The sequence below is a fragment of the Ursus arctos genome, unplaced genomic scaffold (assembly GCF_023065955.2).
Source record: "Ursus arctos isolate Adak ecotype North America unplaced genomic scaffold, UrsArc2.0 scaffold_8, whole genome shotgun sequence".
Classification (NCBI taxonomy): Eukaryota; Metazoa; Chordata; class Mammalia; order Carnivora; family Ursidae; genus Ursus; species Ursus arctos.
The window spans coordinates 52,099,372-52,120,983 of record NW_026623100.1 but is presented as its reverse complement, the minus strand read 5'-3'; the positions used below and the strand labels follow the sequence as shown (position 1 = coordinate 52,120,983).

Here is a 21,612-nt window from a genome sequence, read left to right as displayed (position 1 = left end):
GCAGAGGGAGAGGGAAAGACAGAGAATCCCAAACAGACTCCCCTCTGAGTGTGGAGCCTGACATGGGGCTGGATCTCACAACCCATGAGATCATGACCTGAGCTGAAATCATGAGTTGAACACTTAACCAACTGAGGCACCCGGGCACCCCTCAACTAAAACATACTTAAAATATACAAGTTGTTAAGTTTAACGTATGTATGTACCAGGAAACCGCCATAATCGCTTACCCATCCGTTATCTACTTAATAAACTTATCCATCACCCTCAAAAATTTTCTTGTACCCCTTTATAATCTACCCTCCCACCCACTCCATCTCCCCTGCCTCATCTCAGGTAACCACTGATCCGCTTTTTATCACCACAGATTAGTTTACATTTTCTAGAATTTTAGATAAATGGACTCATGTAGTGTGTATGCTTTGCCAGTTTGAATAACTTTTAGACATCTTCAAGTTCATCGATTCTTTCTTCTGCAGTATTTTTTTAAGTAAACTCTATGCCCAACATGCAGCTGGAACTCATGACCTCAAGATCAAGAGTTGCATGCTCTACTGACTGAGCCAGGCAGGGCCCCTCTTCTGCAATATTAAATTTGCTATTAATCTCATCTAACAAACTGTTCATTTCAGATTTTGTTTTTTTCAGTTTTAGAATTTCCATTTAGTTCTTTTATATTTCTCCTAAAATATACCATCTTGTTACCCATTATATTCATCTTTTTCGTAGATTCTTTAACAAACTTATAGTGAATATTTTATATCCGTACCCACAAATTCTAACATTTGAATCATCCATTAGTCATTTTCTACTGACTTTTTTCTTTGGATGGGTTACTCAGTCTGTTAATTCTTTTTTTAAGTGGGCTCCATGCCCAGCGTAGGGCTTAAACTCACAACCCTGAGATCAAGACCTGAGCTGAGATCAAGAGTCAGACGCTTAACCCACTGAGCCACCCACGTGCCCCTCAGTCTGTTAATTTTTAATGAATACTGGTCAATGTGGATGATAAGTTTTAGGGACTCTGGATTCTGTTATTTTCCTTTGCAGACTGTTGCATTTTGTTCTAGCAAGCAATTAAATTGGGAGGTCACCTTGATTTTGTGGGGGCTTGTTTTAAAACTTTAATAGGTCTGGTTTATTTCAGTTTTGCTCTTAGTCCTGTGAGATTTCAATGGAAAGACCAAGTTGTTTACCCAATCCCTCCTACTTGGCGGAACTGAAACTCCATAATCTGTCTTCCCAGCAGTAGACAGCTGCTAAGATTGCTGCTTAGCCTTTTTTAGCTGTTCAGCTGATGTTTCCCACTGGGCTCCTTGGAGTCCCACCTCATAAATGCATAGTTCCAGAATCAACCAGTGATTTGAGAGGAGTGTATATGTAGATTTGGCAGCTTCCCTTTCCCTGTCCTCTTACTTTCCAGGATCTCCTCCTATATTTCCAGCTATATTGGCAGCCTCAAATTCTGGGCTCCCCCTGATTCCTCAGCCCAGCTAGACTGCAGTTTTCTGCTTGAGCCATATTCCTTTTGTACTGCATGGAAGTGCCCACAAAGGAAAAGCCAGTTAGGGGTGGATGTCATCGAATATCACCTTTTTTTCAAGTATCATATCCCTCCATTTTTTGCCTGATTTTTGGTTGCTTTCCAGAATCTTCGAGCAGTTGTTTCTTTTATATATTTTATCTAGAGTTTATTATTGTTACTGGCTGGAGAGTTAGTCCAATATAAATTAGCCCACCATTATAGAATGCAGAACTCTTCAATCTTTCTATAGGCTCTCTGCCAACTCCCCTTGGTTCTCTTAATTTAAAAAAAAATTTCTAAGTTTGTTTTTGTTTATTTATGTAATTTCTACATCCAACATGGGGCTTGAACTCATGACCTTCAGTCAAGGGTCATATGCTCCTCCAACTGAGCCAGCCAGGTGCCCCTCAATTTTATTTATTTATTTTTTTCAATAGCATACTGTTTGTGTTTCAGGGATACTGTATCTTCTGGAGATACTAATGATAGTGTTTTCTGTTTTTAAGTCTTCTTCTCTTTGAATAGAAGAATTTTAATTCTTCTCTTTGTTCTTTGTTTTGGTCTCTGACATTTATGTTGGAGGTTTCTCCCTGGTGACCTGTGGTTGTCTACTAATGTTTAAGAGTAGGAGACTCTAATCAGATTGAAAATTCTGCCCTGCTTGTGGGTGGAGCCTGTAATGCACTTCATGGTATGGCGATCAGGCTGGGCTGTTTGTTAGGTGGCCCAAATGCCACTATTTCCAGATCTGTTCTCATAGGCTGGTCACATTTCCCAGAGAAGATTCTTCCCATCTTTCGTCGTCCATTCAGGCTGCTATAACAGAATGCTGCAGATGGATCACTTATAAACAACAGAGATTTATTTCTCACAGTTCTAGAGGCTGGGAAGTCCAAGATCAGGGTGCTGGTGTAGTTGGGTTCTGGTGAAAGCCCTCTTCCAGGTTTCAGACTGCTGACTTCTCTCTGTGTCCTCACGTGGTGGAAGGGGCTAGGGAGCTCTGTGGGGTCTCTTTACACCCTCATGACCTACTCACTTCCCAAAGGTCTCCCCTCCCAATACCATCACATTGGGCTTTAGGATTTTAAGATAGGAATTCTGTGGGGACACAAACACCAGACCATAGACCAGTCTCTTCCCCCAGAATTTAAGGTTTAGTGGCATGCTTTCTGGGAGCTAAATGGGAAGAACACTGGAGGTCTCACCATCCATTAGGCATATGTTCACTTGATTCCTCAATTTTGGAGTAGCCAGTCCTACCCTCAGATGTGCTTGTTGCCTGGTGTCCCCTAGGACTGAGACCCTCTTTTGGGTCCTCTTCAGAGGACATACATTCAGACTTGTGGGAGGCAGGCAATCGCCTAGGAGTATGGAGTCAGGAGGGCTTCTAGGGGTCTACCTGCTTCTCAAACAGTGTTCAGCTAATCTCCATGATTCAGTCTCCCTTCTCCACTGCCAGAGGTCTCTGGTGTTAGTTCCTGAGCCATTTGAAGACCCTTTGGACAAATTGGGTTCTTGGCTTTCCTCACTGCCAGCTTCGGGTTTGCCTTTCTTGAGCGTGTAGTCTGTTATCACTCGAGTATCTGCTTTCCAGCCTCCAAAATTCTGATGGTGGTTTCTCCTCTGGGTTTCAGAAGGGAGAACTCAGAATCCAGCAGGTGGATACAAGAAGGTGGCTTTCATTGCATTAGTTAGCTAGAGTGCAGAATGTCCAAGGTCACGGACATCTCCTCCTGGGGTTCTCTGCTGTGCTGGGGCCTCGGCATCTGAGCCCTGCATGTGGTGCTTGTTCCTTGCTTCAAGGAAACATGGTGGGGCTGAGGAAGCTCCGAGCAGGGGGGATAAATGCATGGTTTAGTGATAGCCTCATAAGGACAGATGGTAAGCACTGGGATTCTTCAGCCAGGAATGCAGAGAGGTGACTTGTCTCAACTTAAAACCACGGCCAGTGTGAAGAAGGCTGGTGTCAACCTGGATGCTAGGGGGTTGCGTTTGAAATGGAAGCAGGTAAGTTTTGTACAAATAAAAGGAAGCACAATTTACCAAAACAGATCAGAAACTTGGGAAACTGTTACAAGTGGCTCTTATTGCAGATGGCTTAATTCCACAGGGGTTGGACAAAAACAGAGCATCCCCCCCACCCTTGAAAAAAAAAAAAAGAGAGAGAGAGAGAGAGCCTTCTAAGAAATCCTAGAGATTCTGACACATACATAACCCTTCACTTAGACACTGATGAGGACAGTATGCTCTTACTGGGATGGATGGAGAATGGGGCAGCTTGGTGTAGTAGGGAAATCTTGGCCTGAATTAAGAAGATCTGGGTTCAAATCCTCAACTTACTCACTGTGTGACCTTGAGCAAGTTCCTAACCCTTCTGATGCTCACAAGGTTCAGGTGAAAGTTGTTAAACGATGTGTTACATAACCCGCAGTAGGTTCAATGAAGCAAAGGTTAGCCTGAGTCCAAAACTGAATTATCTGGGTTTTTATTTAACACGTATTTGCGGAGCCCTATCAAATACCAGGCTGTGTGCATATATCTCCCCTATTCTAGAAAGGCTCATGAAGTGAAGGCCCAGCTCTGTTCCATCCTGCAGACCTTCCTCAGGATGGCGGGAGGCTGTGAAGGTGAGCATCCCTGTGTCCTCTCCTGGTTGCAGAGTGTGATGGGAGAGAATGTCCGAGCACTCCCTTGGCCGGGGCACCTGGTCCCATCTCAGCAAACAACCCCCACTTCCCCTCTAGCCACTTTCCTCATCACCAAGCAAAAGGTTTCACAACCTAGTGAGTAATACGAGATGGTAATGATACGCTTTGCAGGCCACTTCTGCTTTTCATTTACTTATTTCTATTGCGAGTCTCTAGATGACCAACTCTGGGAAGAAGAGTTGAAGGTTTTGGGGGGGGAGGATGTGGGGTGGGAATGAGGGCCACTGTGACACAGTGGGTGTTTGAGATTCATTCCCTCCTGCAGGAAAATGTGTGCCTAGCCTCTGAGTGCCCACATCACTGTGATTAATTATGGTTACCTGAGATCACGTTGTGTCTCCTCCAGGCCAGTTGTGCTCCCCATTCCTTAGTATCTGGTCAGAGATGGCCCGTGATGTAGGTTTGATAAGCGTATTGGCACCTGCCTGGTATGCCGTACGCCTTGGCAGTGACCACCACACCTGCCCACCCAAAACCTAGCTTTTAAGATACTTCATGTCGTTCACATATTTTCTTGGCCTCAATAAGAAAGACTTCCCTTTGGTCCAACCTTAAACTACCCTGTGAGCTTTTATTTGAATTAATGCCTGACTGCCTTTCCTTGATGTTTGTGACATTGTGGGTGGGAGGGCTGTCTCTGTCCTTGATCTCACCTTGCCCCCTCTGTCAGAACTGCTTTAACATTGACCCCCCATTCTCTCCTTCCCCAGAACTCACATGCTGCGTGTCGGACTGAGCTATCCCTATTTCATACTATAAGCCAAGACTCGCTACACCGTCCTGCTGATATTCACAGTCGTGCCTGGGAAGGAGGCAGCCCCATTTCCAGCACATTTCAGTGGGAGACCTACACATGTGCCCCCTGGAGACTTGGTGGGGCAGGGGAAGAAACTGTAGGAGTGCACGTCCCCAAAGCCGCGTCTCCACGTGTGAATCAGTGTCACCTCGCTTTCCCCTCAGAGACCTCACTGTCCCACAGCGGGACCTGCCTGAAAATTGAGGGGACAAGGGAGCCCCTCAGCCTCTTCCTTCTTCAGCACTCCGCTCCCAGGCACCGCGGCTCCTCAGGCAGCGGAGCTGCTGAGAGCTCAGAGCTGCTGCTGCCCTGCATGCGTCAGCTCAGCCCTCTTGTCGGCGCCATGATGGTCTACAGGAGGGACATGGCAGCTTTCTGAATGGATTTTTCTTAAGAAAAGTGCCAGTGTTTATGCAGTTCATGATATTGCCCCATCCCTGCCGTTATTGTCACTTGGCTTTTTCTCACTAGGCTTCATCTTTATTTTTTTTTAATGGGGAAGTTTTTCTCTCACCCCTGCATCCTATATTTGGCTCCCCCTTCTCTACCCCTCCTAGATACAGAATTATGAGATTCTGACAAAAAAATAAGAAAATCTTCTTCGGTAAGTCTGTGAATTCTTCATATCATCTGTATTTTATTGTTGGAGAGAGGCTGGTGTTCTACTTGGTTCTGCCTGGTCCCAGACAGCTCCAGCAAAAGCAGGTGTTGAAACCAAGCTGAGCGTGTGTATCACTGTGACAAGCCATTCGCGTCCTGCCGTATTCCCTGACAGCCAAGCCAGCCGCCGAGCAACTGTAGCCAGGTTGGTCCTTCAGCGAGTCACAAATCACCCAGGTTTATTTTAAACAGACGGAATCTGTTTGGTCTAGGAGGGTGAAATGAGAGAAGTGTGTTTGCAGGTGAGTGTGTATATACGACACCACGAGCCCCCTCCCGCTTCCAGCCCAGACATTTCTGTGAACACACGTACCTAGGCCCCAGGAGATGTGCCTGTGACCCAGTTTTCACTGGCTTGGGCTCTTCCTGTCTGCCCTCAGCACCAGTCCTTGCTGGCCCCACAGGCTGGCCATTCTGCAGTTCTGTGCACACAGCTGCAGGGGTAGGAATAACTTAGTGCCCCACGACTCCCCCGAGCAGATATGAGTCTGGCCACTCCCCTGTCCTCCATTTGCAGGAATAGGCTGCAGGGCACAGGCTCACAGCACCGTGAAAGAAAACTGGAGTCTGGCCTTCAAGCTGTCCCTGGGGTCTGCAGCTGGGTGGCCAAACAGCCAGGTTGTTGCAGGACAGAATGACTACGGTTGAGTTGACACTCCCCTGCCCCCTAAGTAGAGTGAGGTATCATTAAAATGACAATGACACCGTAGATGCCCAGATCCTCAGAGGCTGGGTTCAGCTCAGCAAAGAGAACATGATGGGTGATGGCTGATGGCAATGCTCAGAGTTCAAGCTGCCTTTTCCTTCTCTAGTTTTGCAGCCAGTGTGGCTTCTCTTCTAAGGCGTTGCTTCTCATCTTTGGCTTTTGCGAGGGTGACCTGGGGATGTTCTCACCACTGCCAACTCTTGGAGCTGTTCTGGGTCTTGCTTGGGGCCCCGACGGTGGGCCTGTATGAGAGGTGCCCAATGAGTGGGGTGGAGGTGACAGGCGTCACCCTCGGGGTTCCGCAGAGAGAAGTCCCCCTCTGAAAACAGGGAGAGGAGGCAACTGGCTCACTGCATCACACACCACATGGTGTGTTCTCTCTAAAGAAAGACAGGGAAAAGCTGTCTCTGTGTCCTGCCCTGGACTTATTGTCGCACATGGACACAGGAGGTGCAATGGCTCCCTGCCCTTCCACGCTCCTCTCCTGACCCGTGTGAAATGTGCCTGTTGATTAGAGAAAAGTCTACTTCCGTGACTCTGCTGCCAAGCTTCACTCTCCCTGCGTCTTGGGAGAGGCCCTCCTCACCCAGGTCCAGGAGATTTGGAGACTGAGGCCAAGCCCGGTCTGCAGGGAGAAGAGGGAGCCCCCACCCTAGTTGTAGTTCACATTTAGCTTTGGTGAAAGCGCATCTCGTTTTGAGCCACATGTACCAAGAAAGCTGTTACTTCACCTTGTAGTAAGAACGCCTGGTTCTGCAGCCCCATCCTCCTACAAAGAGGATGTTGACTAAGATCTTTATGTTCCCGCCTCATTTCTGGAAAGTTCCCCGGCATTCTGATTGAACACTCAAGGGAATAGAGAAAAAACACCAAGGAGCCTCTAACATTTGCCTTGGCCGTTCTGAGAAGTTGGTGCTGAGAGGGTTTCCCTCAGACACTGTTGGGGCCACAGTGTCTCCATTGTGTGGGGGCATGTCACCATGGTGCAGTGAGCTTGTGGGGTAGACACGCGGGGTCTGTCTGCACGGCCCACGGCAGATGCGCCCGGTGGCACCGTGTCGAGCCTGGTCTGTGCTCCCTTGGACATGCACACAGCAGCTCACAAGCCATCTCCCCACTCTGCCTAACCACCTGTGCACCCCTAGAGATAATGCAAAAGAGGAGCACGGACTGGTTTTTAGCCCACCTCTCACAGCTCTATTTGCCCACAGCCCAGTTTCTATCAGTCAGCATCCAGCCAGCGACACAGAAGCCACTCCAAATATTTAAAACAGGGGTTGTAATCCTGAGAATTACTGAACACAGAAACAAGAAGAGGCCAAACTCAGAGGTGGGGAACAACAACAGGAAACGGCCACCCCCAGAGGCTGGGGGGACACAGGGGAGAGGCCACGTGACCAGAGCGTGGGGACCAGGGCCACTGGGAGGAACTGGGGACCACAAAAGTCCTCTCTGGTGGGAGCTGGAGCCTCGAGCAGGCCTGGTTGCTGCCGGAAACACCGCCGCCCTGGGCAGGGGTGGGGAGAAATAGCCTGGCTTCTCCTTTCCTCGTGCCCTATGGGCTCTTCAGGTGACCCAGCTGGAGGGGGGGTTCCAGGGACAAGCACGCTGTGGTGGTCAGCCCCCACTGCTGGGGGGGGTGTGCAGATAGAGGAGCGGGTCTGAGGGCAGGCAGGCAGGCTGGGTGTGCCCGGTGTCACGTCCAGCCTGGCGTTTATGCCCCCGTGCTATCCCAGTGAGGGTAGACGCAGGAGCTGCCCCTGTGGGCGTTTTGTAGACTCACTCACCTAGAAAGGAAATGTGTTTGGAAGGGAGGGGGGTAAAGCCTTTATTCTCAAAGATTGTCCCTGTTTTCCTTTGGGGGAATTTACCCATTTAGCAGCCCCACCTCACCATTCCCCTCAGGAAAGCCATGTCCCAGTTTTCTGTCCATCCCTCCCCTCCATTCCTCTGCCCCCAATTTCCGAGTTGTCCTGCCAGAGAACACTAGCCCAGACCATGCGTCCGTGGTCATGAGTGTTTCCCCAGGATAATCCATTCAGAGCGTGATGTTAGTGTGGACTGTCTGTAAGTAGATACCATCTACTAATCAATTTGTATTGTGTTTCCAATAAATTTCTGGAGATCATGTCTGGTTTTATGCTGTCCTTTGCCGGGATGGTGGCTCTGCTGTAAGGCTCAGTGTGTGCTCGCCCTAGCCCCCAGCATCAGGTGCTCCTCGTCTTGGGTCCCCTGGCCCCCTGCGTAGCTCACAGGCCAGGCCGGTGAGGCTGATCTTTCCCAGCCACACTCAGATGCCCAGAGACCTAGCCCCAGGGTCTGCGTTTTCTTCTGCGCTCCCATAAGCTACATCCTGAGGACTTGGAGGTTTCCTGAAGCTAGGTCACTCCAGGAGGGAGGTGGCCTTGGGCCCTCGTGTCCCCTTGGCCCGGAGGCAGGAGGAGCAACCCTTCCCCATCAACCACTCTTGCACTGCCGGGCCCAGTGCTGGGCCCCGTGTGAGAACGAGGCTCCCGAGCAGGTGAAGCGGACCCAGGAGCTGCACGTCACACAGATGGAAGTCCAGCACCTTCTCCTCGGGCCTGTAAGTAGAAAAGATACTTCTGAGTTTTCTTAAAGGGAGAGGGAGCCTGATCCGAGTGCCTGGCATTCTCCACTGTTTCCTGGGTGCCCTGAGTGTTGAAAGCTGCTTGATAGAAATGATGCGCTGTTGTGCATTGTACTGCTTCCCATCTGTTTTACTGCAGTGTAGACTCTGCCTCGGGTGCTGCGTAGGTTCTCTTGGACCCTTCAGCCCCTGTCAGTGAAGTACGCCTGCTTGAGACCCTTGTTTGCTGGGATTTGGGAGAGAAGTTTTTCAAAGAGAGAGGGGGGCGGCGCCTGGGTGGCTCACTTGGTCGAGCGTCTGATTCTTGATTTTGACCCTAGTCGTGATCTCACGGTCATGGGATTGAGCCCCACGTCAGGCTCCACGCTAAGGCATTGAGGCTGCTTGAGAGTCTCTTTCTCCCTCTCCCTCTGCTTCTCCCCCCTCCCTGCTTGTGCGCATTCTGTCTCTCTCTCTCTCTCTAAAAATAAATAAATAAATAAATAAATAAAAATAAGAGAGAGAGAGACACTGAGTTTCCTTCCAGAGTTTCACTACAGAAGCAAGACATACACATGCAAGGTTACCGGAGACCAGGAGCCTTGTAATTAAAGCAGCGTCTGTTCTGGCAGGAATTCCGGCATAGAGGGCTCAGTAAGGCCGGACTCACGGTCAGGGAAGGTTTTGTGGAAGTAGGGGAACACCTCAAGACGGAACACAGAGGCCCTCGCTGAGAAATTTTCTTTTTCATTCGTCTCAAGTGTGTTCACAATTGCTCCCTGAAGTGTTTTTATGATGATTGCCTTAAAATCCTTTTAGAGAATTCTAATGTCTGTGACATCGCAATGTTGATAATCTGTTGATTGTCTTTTCTCCTTCAAGCCGAGAATTTGCTGGTTCTTGGTATGTTCATTGAATGCTTTTGATTGAAACCTAGACACCTTGAGTATTATCTGCGAAACTCTGGATCTTATTTAAATATTGTGTTAGCAGGCCTTGTGTGAGACTTTTCTGGCAGGAAAAAGGGGAGCTGCTTTGTTACTGCTAGATGAGACGCAGGTCTGGGATCCCCACCGCGCTCGCAGGACAATGCGGAGAGAGGGAGGCTCCTCCTTACTGTGAGGTGTTTTGTTTTCTTTGCTAAGTTTTCTTTATTTTTTTCTTTTTTTAATTGAGACATAATTGATATATAGCATTGTATTAGTTTTAGGTATACAACATAATCTTATGATACATGTACATTTGGCAAAATGATTACCGCCATAAGTTTAGTTAATAGCCAACACCATACCTGATTACGTTGTTGTTTTTTTCCTTTATGGGAACTTTTAAGACTTACTCTCTTAGTAACTTTCAATATACATAATACAGTATTTAAGTATAGTCACCAAGCTACAAATAACATCCCCAGGCCTTGTTTCTCTGTCACTGGAAGTTTGTACCTTTTGACCAACCTCACCCATCCTCTCACTCCCTACCTCTCCTCTGGCAACAACTAATCTGTTCTCTGTATCTATGAGTTTGGTTGGTTTTGGGTTTTTTGTTTTTGTTTTGTTTTGTTTTTAGATTCCATATGTGAGATTGTACAGTAATTGTCTTTCTCTGTCTGATTTATTTCAGTTAGCATAACGCCCTCAAGGTCCATCCATGTTCTCACAAATGGCAACATTTCCTTCTTTTTTATGACTGAATATTCCTGTGTGTGTATGTGCATGTGTGCGTGCGTGTGCACACACCCCATGTTTTCTTTATCCATTCATCTCTCAGTAGACACTAGGTTGTTTCCATGTCTTAGATGTTGTAAATAATGCTGCAGCGAACATGGGGGTGCAGATATTTTTCCTGAGAGTGTTATTGTTTCCTTTGAATATATACCCAGAAGTGGAATTGCTGGATCATATGGTAGTTCTATTTTTATTTTTAATTGTTTTCATTCATCTCTAAGTATTTTCTTATTTATCTTATGATTTCTTCTTTGATCCGTTGGTTTTTTAAAACGGTATTGTTACATTTTCACAGGTTTATCAATTTTCCAGTTTTGTTTTTGTTATTGATTTCTTTTTTTTTTTTTTAAGATTTTATTTATTTCTTTGAGAGGGAGAGAATGTGAGTGAGTACATGTGAGAAGAGGAGCAGAGGGAGAGAGACAAGCAGACTCAGAGACAAGCAGTGCTGAGCGTGGAGCCAGATGGGGGGCTCAATCCCAGGACGCATGACCTGAGCCAAAATCAAGACTCAGTCACTTAACCCGACTGAGCCACCCGGGCGCTTTTGTGATTGATTTCTAACTTCATCCTGTTGTGGATGAAGATACTTCATACAATATCTATCTTTTTAAATCTGTTGAGACTTAAGTTATGGCCCGACATATGATCCATCCTGGAAAATGTTCCATGTACACTTGAGAAGAACGTATATCCTGTTGTTGTTGGGTAGAGTGTTCGTACATGTCGGCTAGATCTAGTTGGTTTATTGTGTTAAGTCCTCTGTTTCCTTACTTGTCTCTGTGTTATGGTTCTATCCACTATTGAGAGTGGGGTATTGAAGCCTTTGCTGTTGTAGAACGATCTATCCCTCCCTTCAATTCTGTCAGGTTCTGCTTTATATGTTGTGATGGTCTGTCATTAAGTACATGACTGATTATAATTGTTACATCATCTTATGGTACAGAACCTTTTACCAATATTTAACATCCTTCTTTGTACACTTCTTTTATTTAAAAGGCTATTGCTGTCTGATACTAGTACAGCCACCCCTGCTCTCTTTTGGTTACTATTTGCATGGAATATCTTTTTCCATCTTTTCTCTTTGAACCTGTTTGTGTCTTTGGATCTCAAGTGAGTCTCTTGTAGATAGCATGTAGTTGGATCGTGTTTTTATCCATTCTGCCGATCTCTATCTTTTGATTGGTGAGTTTAATCCATTTACGTTTAAAGTAATTACTGTTGGGGGGGTACTTACTTCTGTCATTGTGCTATTTGTTTTCTATATGCATTATAGCTTTTATGTTTCTTATTCCTCCGTTACTGTCTTCTTTTGTGTTTAGTTGATTTTTTGGTAGTGAAGTATTTAATTTCTGTTTGTGTATATTCTATAGCTATTTTCTTTGTGGTTACCATGGGGATTGCACTGAACATGCTACAGTTATAACTGTAATTTGAATTTATACCAGCTTAACTTCAATAACATACAAAAAGTCTGTTCCTTTATAGCTCTGCCCCTACCCCTTTTGGTCGTCAGTGTTACAAAATTACATTTTTATATATTGTGTGCCCCAAAACATAAACTAATGATTCTTTTAAGCACATTAGTTTCTTAAATTATGTAGAAAAAAAGATTTGGAGTTAGAAACCAAAGTTACAGTAATATTAGCTTTTATACTATTAATTGTTTTTCTTTCAATGTATTAGTCTCTTTGATCATGTAGAAAGCAAACAAAAGTACAGTTACAAATGATTGTTACAATAATACTACCTTTGGGATGCCTGGGTGGCTCAGTCGGTTAAGCATCTGCCTTTGACTCAGGTCATGATCCTAGGGTCCTGGGATCGAGTCCCACATCAGGCTCTTTCCTCAGTGAGGAGCCTGCTTCTTCCTCTGCCCCTACCCCCACTTGTGCACGTGCGCTCTCTCTCTCTCTGACAAATAAATAAAATATTGTTTTAAAAAACTACCCATGTAATAAGTACCCATGTATTTACCTTTATTGGGATCTTTACTTCTACATGTGGACTTTGTGTGTTTGTTTTTAAGATGTTATTTATTTATTTATTTATTTTAGAGAGAGAAAGAGTGCACACACAAGCAAGGAAGAAGCAGAGGGAGAGGGACAAGTAGACTTCATGCTAAGCGGAGCTGAGTTACTGTCCTTTGATTTCAACTTGTGGAACTCCCTTCATCATGTCTTGCCAGGCAGGTCTTGGGGTCACAAACTCCCTCTCAATTTTTGTTTAACTGGGAATGTCTTAATTTCTCCCTCACTTTGAAGGACAGTTGCCATATACAAAGTTCTTGATTGACAGGGTCTTCTTTTAGCACTTTGAATATACTGGTCCACTGCCTTCTGGCTTCCAAAGTTTTTGATGAAAAATCTGCTTATTTTCTTATTGAGGACCCCCTGTATGTGATGATTTGCTAGTCTGTTGTGATTTTTAAGATGCTCTCTTTGTCCTTTGTCTTTTGAAAGTTTGCTTCTAATATGCCTCAGTGTAGGTTTCTTTGAGTTTATCCTTTTGGGAGTTCATTGAGCTTTGCCTCATAAAGGATTAGCTGAATTGTTTTGTCCCCACTGAGTAATGGCAATAAAATGCTTTTTAACCAAATTTTGGTTAAGATTCTCTCCTTCTCACAGGCCCTTGGACTTTGCCCCCCCCCCCCCCCACGTCAGCCAGAGCCCACACACAAACCCTCCTGAGAATAGGCTGGCCTCAGGGTGAAACTCTGATTTACCATCCTGTCATGCCACCCTTTCATCCCACTTCCTCACACCCATTCTTTTCTATAAAAGAAAAACTCTTTTTGCCAACCCATGTGACACATGCAGATCTTAGGGGTTCTCCATTACAATAGTCTCCTGTGCTGTTCCTCACCCCTTCTTGCAATCATGCCTCCTCTACTGTTGCCCTTGTAGTAATCCTTCAAATAAAATCTCTCCTCACTAAATCTTTTTTTTTGATCTTTTATTTGACACCAAGAATATGTTAAGAATATCAAGGAAAGAGGGTCTGTAAATTTGGATTTGGTCATAAATACCTGTGTATTAATTAAACCCCATGAATAAGTGATATGAATCTCTCACCAAAAGCCATTGGCCTCCAACGTGCTAGATTCAAGTCAAAGAAGTAAAGTTGCAACCAAGTTAACATTTTAAAAACAACAAATTATGATTGATAACACTTTCCTGTTTTTGTCTAATATTCAGCAAAACAGCACTAGGACTCTGATAAATAGAAATATATTATGGACAGCTAGGGCACTGACAATTCTCTAGAACTTCCTCTGCAGTATAAAATTTCTGAAGATTTTCTGTCAATAACATTTTACCCAAATGAAAGCATCTCTTGATTTAACCAACTTCCTGTGATGCTCATTAGTTATAACTTATCAGATAAACCTAATATTAAAAAGATAAACAAAAAATTCTAAGTGATTTTCTAGGGGCCCTCTGGGAAATCTCAAAAACAGTTTTAGGTGTGAAAGATACTCTTTAGGATTTTATTTTTGTATTTATAAAAGAAATGATATGTATCCATTATTATGGTATCACACAGCGTATTTACACTGCCCTAATAATCTTCTGTGATCTGCCTATCCATTCCCCCACTCTCCATCCCCGGCACCCCTCCCCTGCCCCCTGGGCAGCCACTGATCTTTTTACTGTCTCCATAGTTTGGCCTTTTCTAGAATGTCATTAGTTGGAATCATACAGTATGTAGCCTTTTCAGATTGGTGATTCTTTCACTTAGCAATATCTTTTAAGAGAGGATTTGATTTGGGGAAGACAAAATATCAAAAGCTTCTGTCAGGAGTTTTGAGCACTTAAGGTAGGATGACAGATTATTGAAAAACAATACTTGCCTACCGCATTTCTTTTTAAGTTTGTTTATTAATTTTTTTTTAGTAATCTCTACACCCAGCATGGGGCTCAGACTCATGACCCTGAGATCAGAGTTGCATGCTCCTCTGACTGAGCCAGCCAGGTGCCCCTTGGCTACACCTTTAACTAAAGTGATGGTGAAAAGATGGCTAAAGTTAACATAAAAGGAAACATGATTGTAAAGAATCTTAGCTCTTTTAAAAGTGAGAGGACTTTATTCACTTCAATAATCAAGGACATGATAAAGTCAACCTAAACCATAAGAAATTATTCTGATAAGACATAGAATCTTTGCCCTCTAAGCAGATAACTCAGAAGGTAAAAAACAAACAAACAACAAAAAACAAAACCTATAACCAAACCCTTCTTAAGAGAAGACTGATAATCCAGGAAAATTTTGTCACTTTAACAGAGAAAGCCAGATTCTAGTTTGGCATCAGTATAATATTTGACACTAAAACGTTTTTTGAAAATCATGTAAATAAACCCGTCAATCCTTAGCTAACTTTGACCACTCAAATAAAATTCCTTTCTGCAAAAGTACAACTTTCTATATCCATACACATCCATTATAACTTTTCAAGGTGCCAAAAATGGACAGGTTTATTAATAGACCCAAATATATATTTTTGTATTATAAATATATTTTATATTTATATAATATAATATATAATATAATAAAATATATAATAATATACTATATACTAAAATATTTTATTTTTACATTTATATTATAAATATATATATTTGGGTCTATTAATATATATGTTAATATATATTAAGGCTATATATATATATATATATACACACACACACAGGCCCAAATATATATATATATATATATATATATATATATATATATATGGGCCTTCAGTACCATATAAAGAGCTAAAAATTATGCTTGAAATAATGTTTCCGTATTTTATTTTACTAAAAAAGGATTTAGGAATTAAATGAGTATCAATTACTGGACCCAATTTAGAATTAGTCCAAGATTTTAGGTTACCTAAAGGTATTGGACATTATCTTCTAGTTGACACACTGCAAAATATAATTACTCCTGAAATTTATCAGAATAGTGATTCAATTTGGTTAAATGCAAACTTTTCATATTCTTACATTAAATAGAAGTGGTGCTACCTTATTTGATCAGTAAATCTGTAGGAGTTTAGGAAGAACATACCCAAATAGAATAAAATGTAAACTTCTATTATACTTAATGCTGATAACTCACAGAAGACATAGCTATTTTTGCTAAAACAGTATTAAATTAGTCTCATACAAAAAATTATATAAATTATGTGATGTTAAATTCTTAAAACATTTGAGTTAGTGTGTATTTTTTCCACATTGAAAGTATTAGAGCTTCAATTTCCTTAATTTGGGGGAATTTTAGGAATGTTCAATTTGTATAAGCTTCCATCTCTAAGATAAATAAATCTCAAACAGAATCTCTATAAATAGAGATTTATAATCTAAGTAATTTGATAATCTGAAGGTAAGAAAATACTACATACTCAGACAGAAACATATAAAAAGGGCTTATCGTTTCAATTCTAAAATTTCAGCTATAAGTCAAGAATACACAGAAAAAACTCAGTTTTTGAACATTTCATATCAATGAGCTCTTGTCTTCTCAGTGTATATGAATTCTTAACTGATCTGAGTTCAAAATACAGAAACAGAAGAGTAGCAAACTAGATGCTTCATTGTCTTTCACCAACAAGGACAAGACCTCTGTAAATCATTATATCTTTTTTCATCACCTTCCCTCATCCCTCCTGCAGATCAGTGGAAGCCGGCTCTCCTAGGGATGACCCATCTCCTATCTATCTCCTTCCCTTTCTCCATCCCTCCCTCTCTTCCTCAGTCCCCCCCCTTCCCCCCCTCCCACCCTCCCGCTCTTTTTTTCTCTCTTTGACTTAGACTCCAAATTCCACTGTGTCTGGTTTGGCTTTCCTTTGCTTTCTATACAAGCACAGGTTTGTTTGTTTTTAAAGATGTCTTTATTTATTTTAGGGAGAATGCAGGGGGGAGGAGCAGAGAGAGAGTCCTAAGCAGACTGCACATTGAGTGCAGAGCTCAATGTGGGGCAATCCCAGGACCCTGAGATCGATCGCAACCTGACCCGAAACCAAGAGTCAGATGCTTAACTGACTGCAGCACCCAGGTGCCCCCAAGCACAGGTTTGACAAGACCCAAGAGTGGGACAAAGAAGCCTGCAAAGACTACCTTATAAATTCTAGGTACTGTTGGCATATAATTGATGACTAGGTTTTTCCTAGAGAAGAGTAGTCAGATCTCATTCTTGGTCCAGTTATTTTTTAATTTTTATTTATTTTTTAGAGTGTGAGAGAAAGAGAGAGCATGAGCATAAGGGCAGAGGGAGAGACAGAATCTTTTTTTTTTCTTTTTTAAGATTTTGCTTATTTATTGGACAGAGACACAGCGACAGACGGAACACCAGCAGGGGGAGTGGGAGAGGGAGAAGCAGGCTTCCCGCTGAGCCTGGAGCCCAATGCGAGGCCCGATCCCAGGACCCTGGGATCACGCCCTGGGCCGAGGACAGACGCTTAACAACTAAACCACCCAGGCGCCCAGGGAGAGAGAGAATCTTAAGCAAGCTCCATGCCCAGCACAGAGCCTGACATGGGGCTCGATCTCATGACCCTGAGATCATGACCAGAGCCAAAATCAAGAGTCTGATGCTTAACTAACTGAGCCACCCAGGTGCCCCTTGGTCCCAGTTCTTGAATGTAGCTCAACAGTAAACAATATTTACTGGAAACTCTGGAGTGATTCAGATTCCCCACTACCTGGCAAGCCTTCCTCCGCTGAAGAGGCCTAACTTACTGTCTAGACAGAGTCCTTCACTTACCTGTGAAATGGAAGCCCAGGGGACTTTGAGTTCCTTACCCTCAGGGGTGTGTTTTGGCAAAGGTGATGGAGAAGCAGTTTTGGCCGCCAAAGACCAATATCCTTGTCTTGGCCACAGACGGCTGTTAGGCTGGCCTGTTAGATGGCCCAGCTCAGCACAAGGCCCAGGACGTCCTCTCTGCCATTACTGACTTGGCAGGGGGACAAGGCTCAGCACAACTCTATTGCTGTGGGTCTGCTGCCTGAGACCTGTGGTTAGAGCCCCTGGATATTCACCATAAAGGACACCTGGATGGCTGGTGGTGTTCGAGTAGCAAGTAGCAGAAATTGCTTCTGGCTGGCTTCTACCCAAAGAGAGATTTATGTGGAGGATTCTGGGAATTCCCTCAGACTCCAAGAAAGATTTGGGATGCCCCAGGACATCCAGGGCCTCCCTGGAGCATAGCCATGATCCTGACTCAGCTCCATTAGTCCAGTTGGATAGTGTCTGGTCCGGGCAGGGGGATAGATAGTGTTGGACCATTCTGGAGATGGCTATGGGCTGTCTGTTGCAACCACAGATGCCAGTAACTGAAAGAAGCAAAATCCAAAATCAAGGTCCGGTAGGGCTGGTTTCTGCTGACGCCTTTCCTCCTGGCATATAGATGGCTGGTTTCTTGCTAAATCCTCAAAGGCCCTTAGAGGCGGGCAGCTGGAGCTCCCTTATGTCTCTTCTTATAAGGACAGCAGTCATACTGGATGAGTGCCCCACCTGATGACCTCATTTAACTTTAATTACTGCCTTAAAGGCCCTATCTCCAAATACAGCCATATTAGGAGTTAGAGCTTTAACGTGAATTTGGAGGGGACACAGTTCAGTCCATACCAGGTCTCAATGGCCAGAGTGATGGCCCCCATCTGCAAGGAGGCTGGGGAAGCTGGGAACAGAATTGTTATGATTGGCTTACATTAATCATGTCCCACGAATCCTGGGACGACTCCCTGGACCTCGCTGGAATTCTGTTAGCAAGAGCAGAGGGGGGATGAGTGTTAGATGGACAACTGCGGGCGTCGGCTGCACCGCTGTGTGCAGGTACGCACTCCGGGAGCCCAGTAGCACAAGAGCAGATTCGTTCTGGCCACCTCCTCCCACCACCCCCAGACCCCCGTGCACAGACCTGGCCCTCACTTTCCAAGGCCTGGTCCTCTTCCGGTCCTTCAAGGTTGTCAGCCACCATCTCCTTTCCATACATTCCTTAAATTACCCAGACCGTTCCTGTTGCCTGCCTTCAAAGAGTACTGTTAAATATACATTTAAAAAATAATAGTGGGGTGTGGGGGTGGCTCAGTCAGTTAAGCATCTGCCTTCAGCTCAGGTCACGATCCTGGGGTCCTGGGATCGAGCCCACGTTGGCCTCCCTGCTCAGTGGGGAGTCTGCTTCTCCCTCCCCCTTCTTCCCCATGCTCTCTCTCTTGCTCACTCCCTCTCTCAAATAAATACATAAAATCTTTTTTAAATAGCCTCCAACTTTTAGTTTTAGCTCAGATCATGATCTCAGGGTTGTGAGGTCCAGCCCCACGTTGGGCTCCACACTCAGTGGGGAGTCTGCTTAAGATTCTCTCTGCCCCTCCCCCCATTCTCTCTCTTTCTCTCTCAAATAAATAAAATCTTTAAAAAGTAATAGTAATAATATGTGACATATATATACTTTTTTTCTGTTCTGATACATAGTCTGCCTAGTCATAATTTCAGTGACACAGATGCAGGCTTCTCGCCAGAGGCATGACTGTCATTTATGAGCCCTTTTTTCTATTGCTAAACATTCCCAATCATCTTCTATAATAAATTCCTAGAAATAGAACCAATGGTCAAATGGTATAAATATTTTTATGACTCTTGATATATACAGGAAACCTGTGATAATTATATTGTCACCAGCAATATATAACACCGGTTGGTTTTTTCAAATCACATCTCACTATATATATATATATATATATATATATATATATATATATTTGTTTATTTATTTATTTATTTAAATAAATGTTAGTTGTTATTAACTCTTTTTTTTTAAAGGTTTTATTTATTTATTTGATAGACACAGAGCATGAGCAGGGGGAGGAGCAGAGGGAGAGGGAGAAGCAGACTCCCCGCTGAGCAGGAAGCCTGACATGGGGCTCGATCCTGGGACTCCAGGATCATGACCTAAGTCCAAGGCAGATACTTAACCAACTGTGTCACCCAGGTGCCCCCTCACTATATATTTTTAATTTAAAAATATGAAAAATGTTTCCTTATTTCATTGTTTTTCACATACCTCAAGTCCCAAATTAGAAAATTCCTATCAAATCATATGTCCCAAGTTCTGGTTTGGGAAATACGGGGATGTGTTGAGAAGGGACATGGGGAAATGGGTAATATTTTATTTGCTCTCCTAGCTACACACACACATGTGCACCTTACACACATGTGTGGACATTCATGCCCACGGCAACAGTTTCCTCCTAGGTTTTGTCTTAGTCTGTTTGGGCCGCTTGAACAAAATACCAATATTATAAACAACAAAAATTAATTTCTCACAGTCCCGGAGGCTGAGAAATCCAAGATAAGGTGCCAACAATTCAGTGTTTGCTGAGAGTCTGCCTCCCAGGTGGCTTTTCGCGGTTTCCTCACAGGGGGAAGGGGCAAGGGGGCTTTCTTGGGCCTCTTGTACAAGGGCCTGAATGCCGTTCGCAAGGGCTCCGCACACACACGACCTAATCACCTCCTAAAAGTCCCATGTCCTAACACCATCTCATGGGACATTAGGTTTTCAACATAAGATTTTTTCAACATTCAGACCACCGCAGTTCCCTTGTGGAGTCCCTCGAGGGGTAATAAGGGAACTGAAGGCAGACAGAAGGGGGCAAATCCTGCCAGCAAACGGCAACTGGAGGAACGGAGAAGGCTTCAGTGTGGCCAGGTCAGCCTCCAAGTCTCTCTCTGGCTTCTTCTTTTATTCCGTTATCCTTGACTCAAAGTCCCCGCTCCCCCCAGTTTCAAAAGTTTTAACCATTGGTCCAGGAACAGAGGTTGATTCTGGTTCTGGTTGAACAGAAGTTGATTCTGGAAATGAGGCTTTAGAGAGAAAAGCCTCAGAAGTGGGTGAAGCCCAACAAAACTTCCTGTTTTCCCCGAGGCAGGGAGTGAGTCTGGCTAGATTCCGAGATGTGGTGCTGCCTGGGGCTGCTGGAGGTCTGGCTCCAGACATACAGCCCAGGTCTGGAACTTCCAAGGAGCAGAAAGACAGGAGCTGGAATTTTCAAGGAGGGAGGTGTTGAGACTCCCCAGTGGAGGGGGTGGGGGGAGGGTGGGGAAGTCCCTTTTTGTTGCTGGTAAGTGTGCCTCTAGTGGTTGGAGTGTGTATTACAAGCCTAGAGGTAAATGGGATAGAGTGGGCAAAATGCTGTGGTAATTGATGATTTTTATGGGTGGATCCCTTATGATGAAATGTTAAGAGTGATGGATAGATATCCTCATAAGGTTCCTATTAAGGGTGCCTCTGGAACTGGGTGTGACACCATGTGGGTTGGGTTGAGTAGCAGCTTTGAAAAGAAGTTACGGGTTGTGCCTCCCTTGTGTTTTTCCAGAAACTTCAATAAAATCTTGCCACTGTTCCTGCCTAGTCTCGTGGGGGGAGGGCGTGTGTGAGAAGAAGTTTGGCCCACATTTCTGAAGCAATAGTCAAGGATGGGTTCTATCCCTTCCCGAAAGCAAGGTAAGGAACTGGCCGAGGTCACTTGGGAAGAGCTGCTCCTCTCCAGGGCCACCAGCATTTTGGACTGATGAGTTGAGGAACAGTTGTCTAGAAATCACCTGGGGATGGCTCCTGAGCAAGTCCTTGGGGAACTACTCAGAGGCAGCTGGGGAACACTCTGAATGTGGATGTTTCTGATAATAATTGGGGTAAAAAATAGGGTGAGTCTAGGACACCTGTTCTATGGGCGAGGTAGAACTGGGGATTAGTGGTGAGGAGGGAACACTGACTGCCCTAAAGGAGCCTAGAGGGTGGGGTAGGGTGCAGACCATAATAGGTCCAGCAGCAACAGGATGGGAGAAACACTGGCTGCTGTGGGGCACATGGGGTGGGCACTGGAGCCAGTAAGGCTCCGTGAGGAAAACTTCTGGGTGAGGC

The 21,612-nt window shown here is 44.5% G+C and overlaps 1 protein-coding gene across 6 annotated transcripts in view; it reads left to right on the top strand.

Moving 5' to 3' along the window:
• MTA3 (metastasis associated 1 family member 3) overlaps positions 1 to 5,637 on the top strand; it is a 154,100-nt gene extending 148,463 nt beyond the window's left edge. For 5 of the 6 annotated variants that reach the window (XM_026479758.4, XM_026479753.4, XM_026479712.4 and 2 more), the window contains one exon: positions 4,944 to 5,637. In XM_026479758.4, coding sequence (XP_026335543.1) covers positions 4,944 to 4,969 — 26 coding nt within the window. In that variant the 3' untranslated portion in view covers positions 4,970 to 5,637. Of the gene's footprint in view, positions 1 to 4,078; positions 4,153 to 4,943 lie in introns of all 6 variants that reach the window. The other variant, XR_003311738.4, reaches the window with a different exon arrangement.
• Positions 5,638 to 21,612: the final 15,975 nt, after the last annotated feature.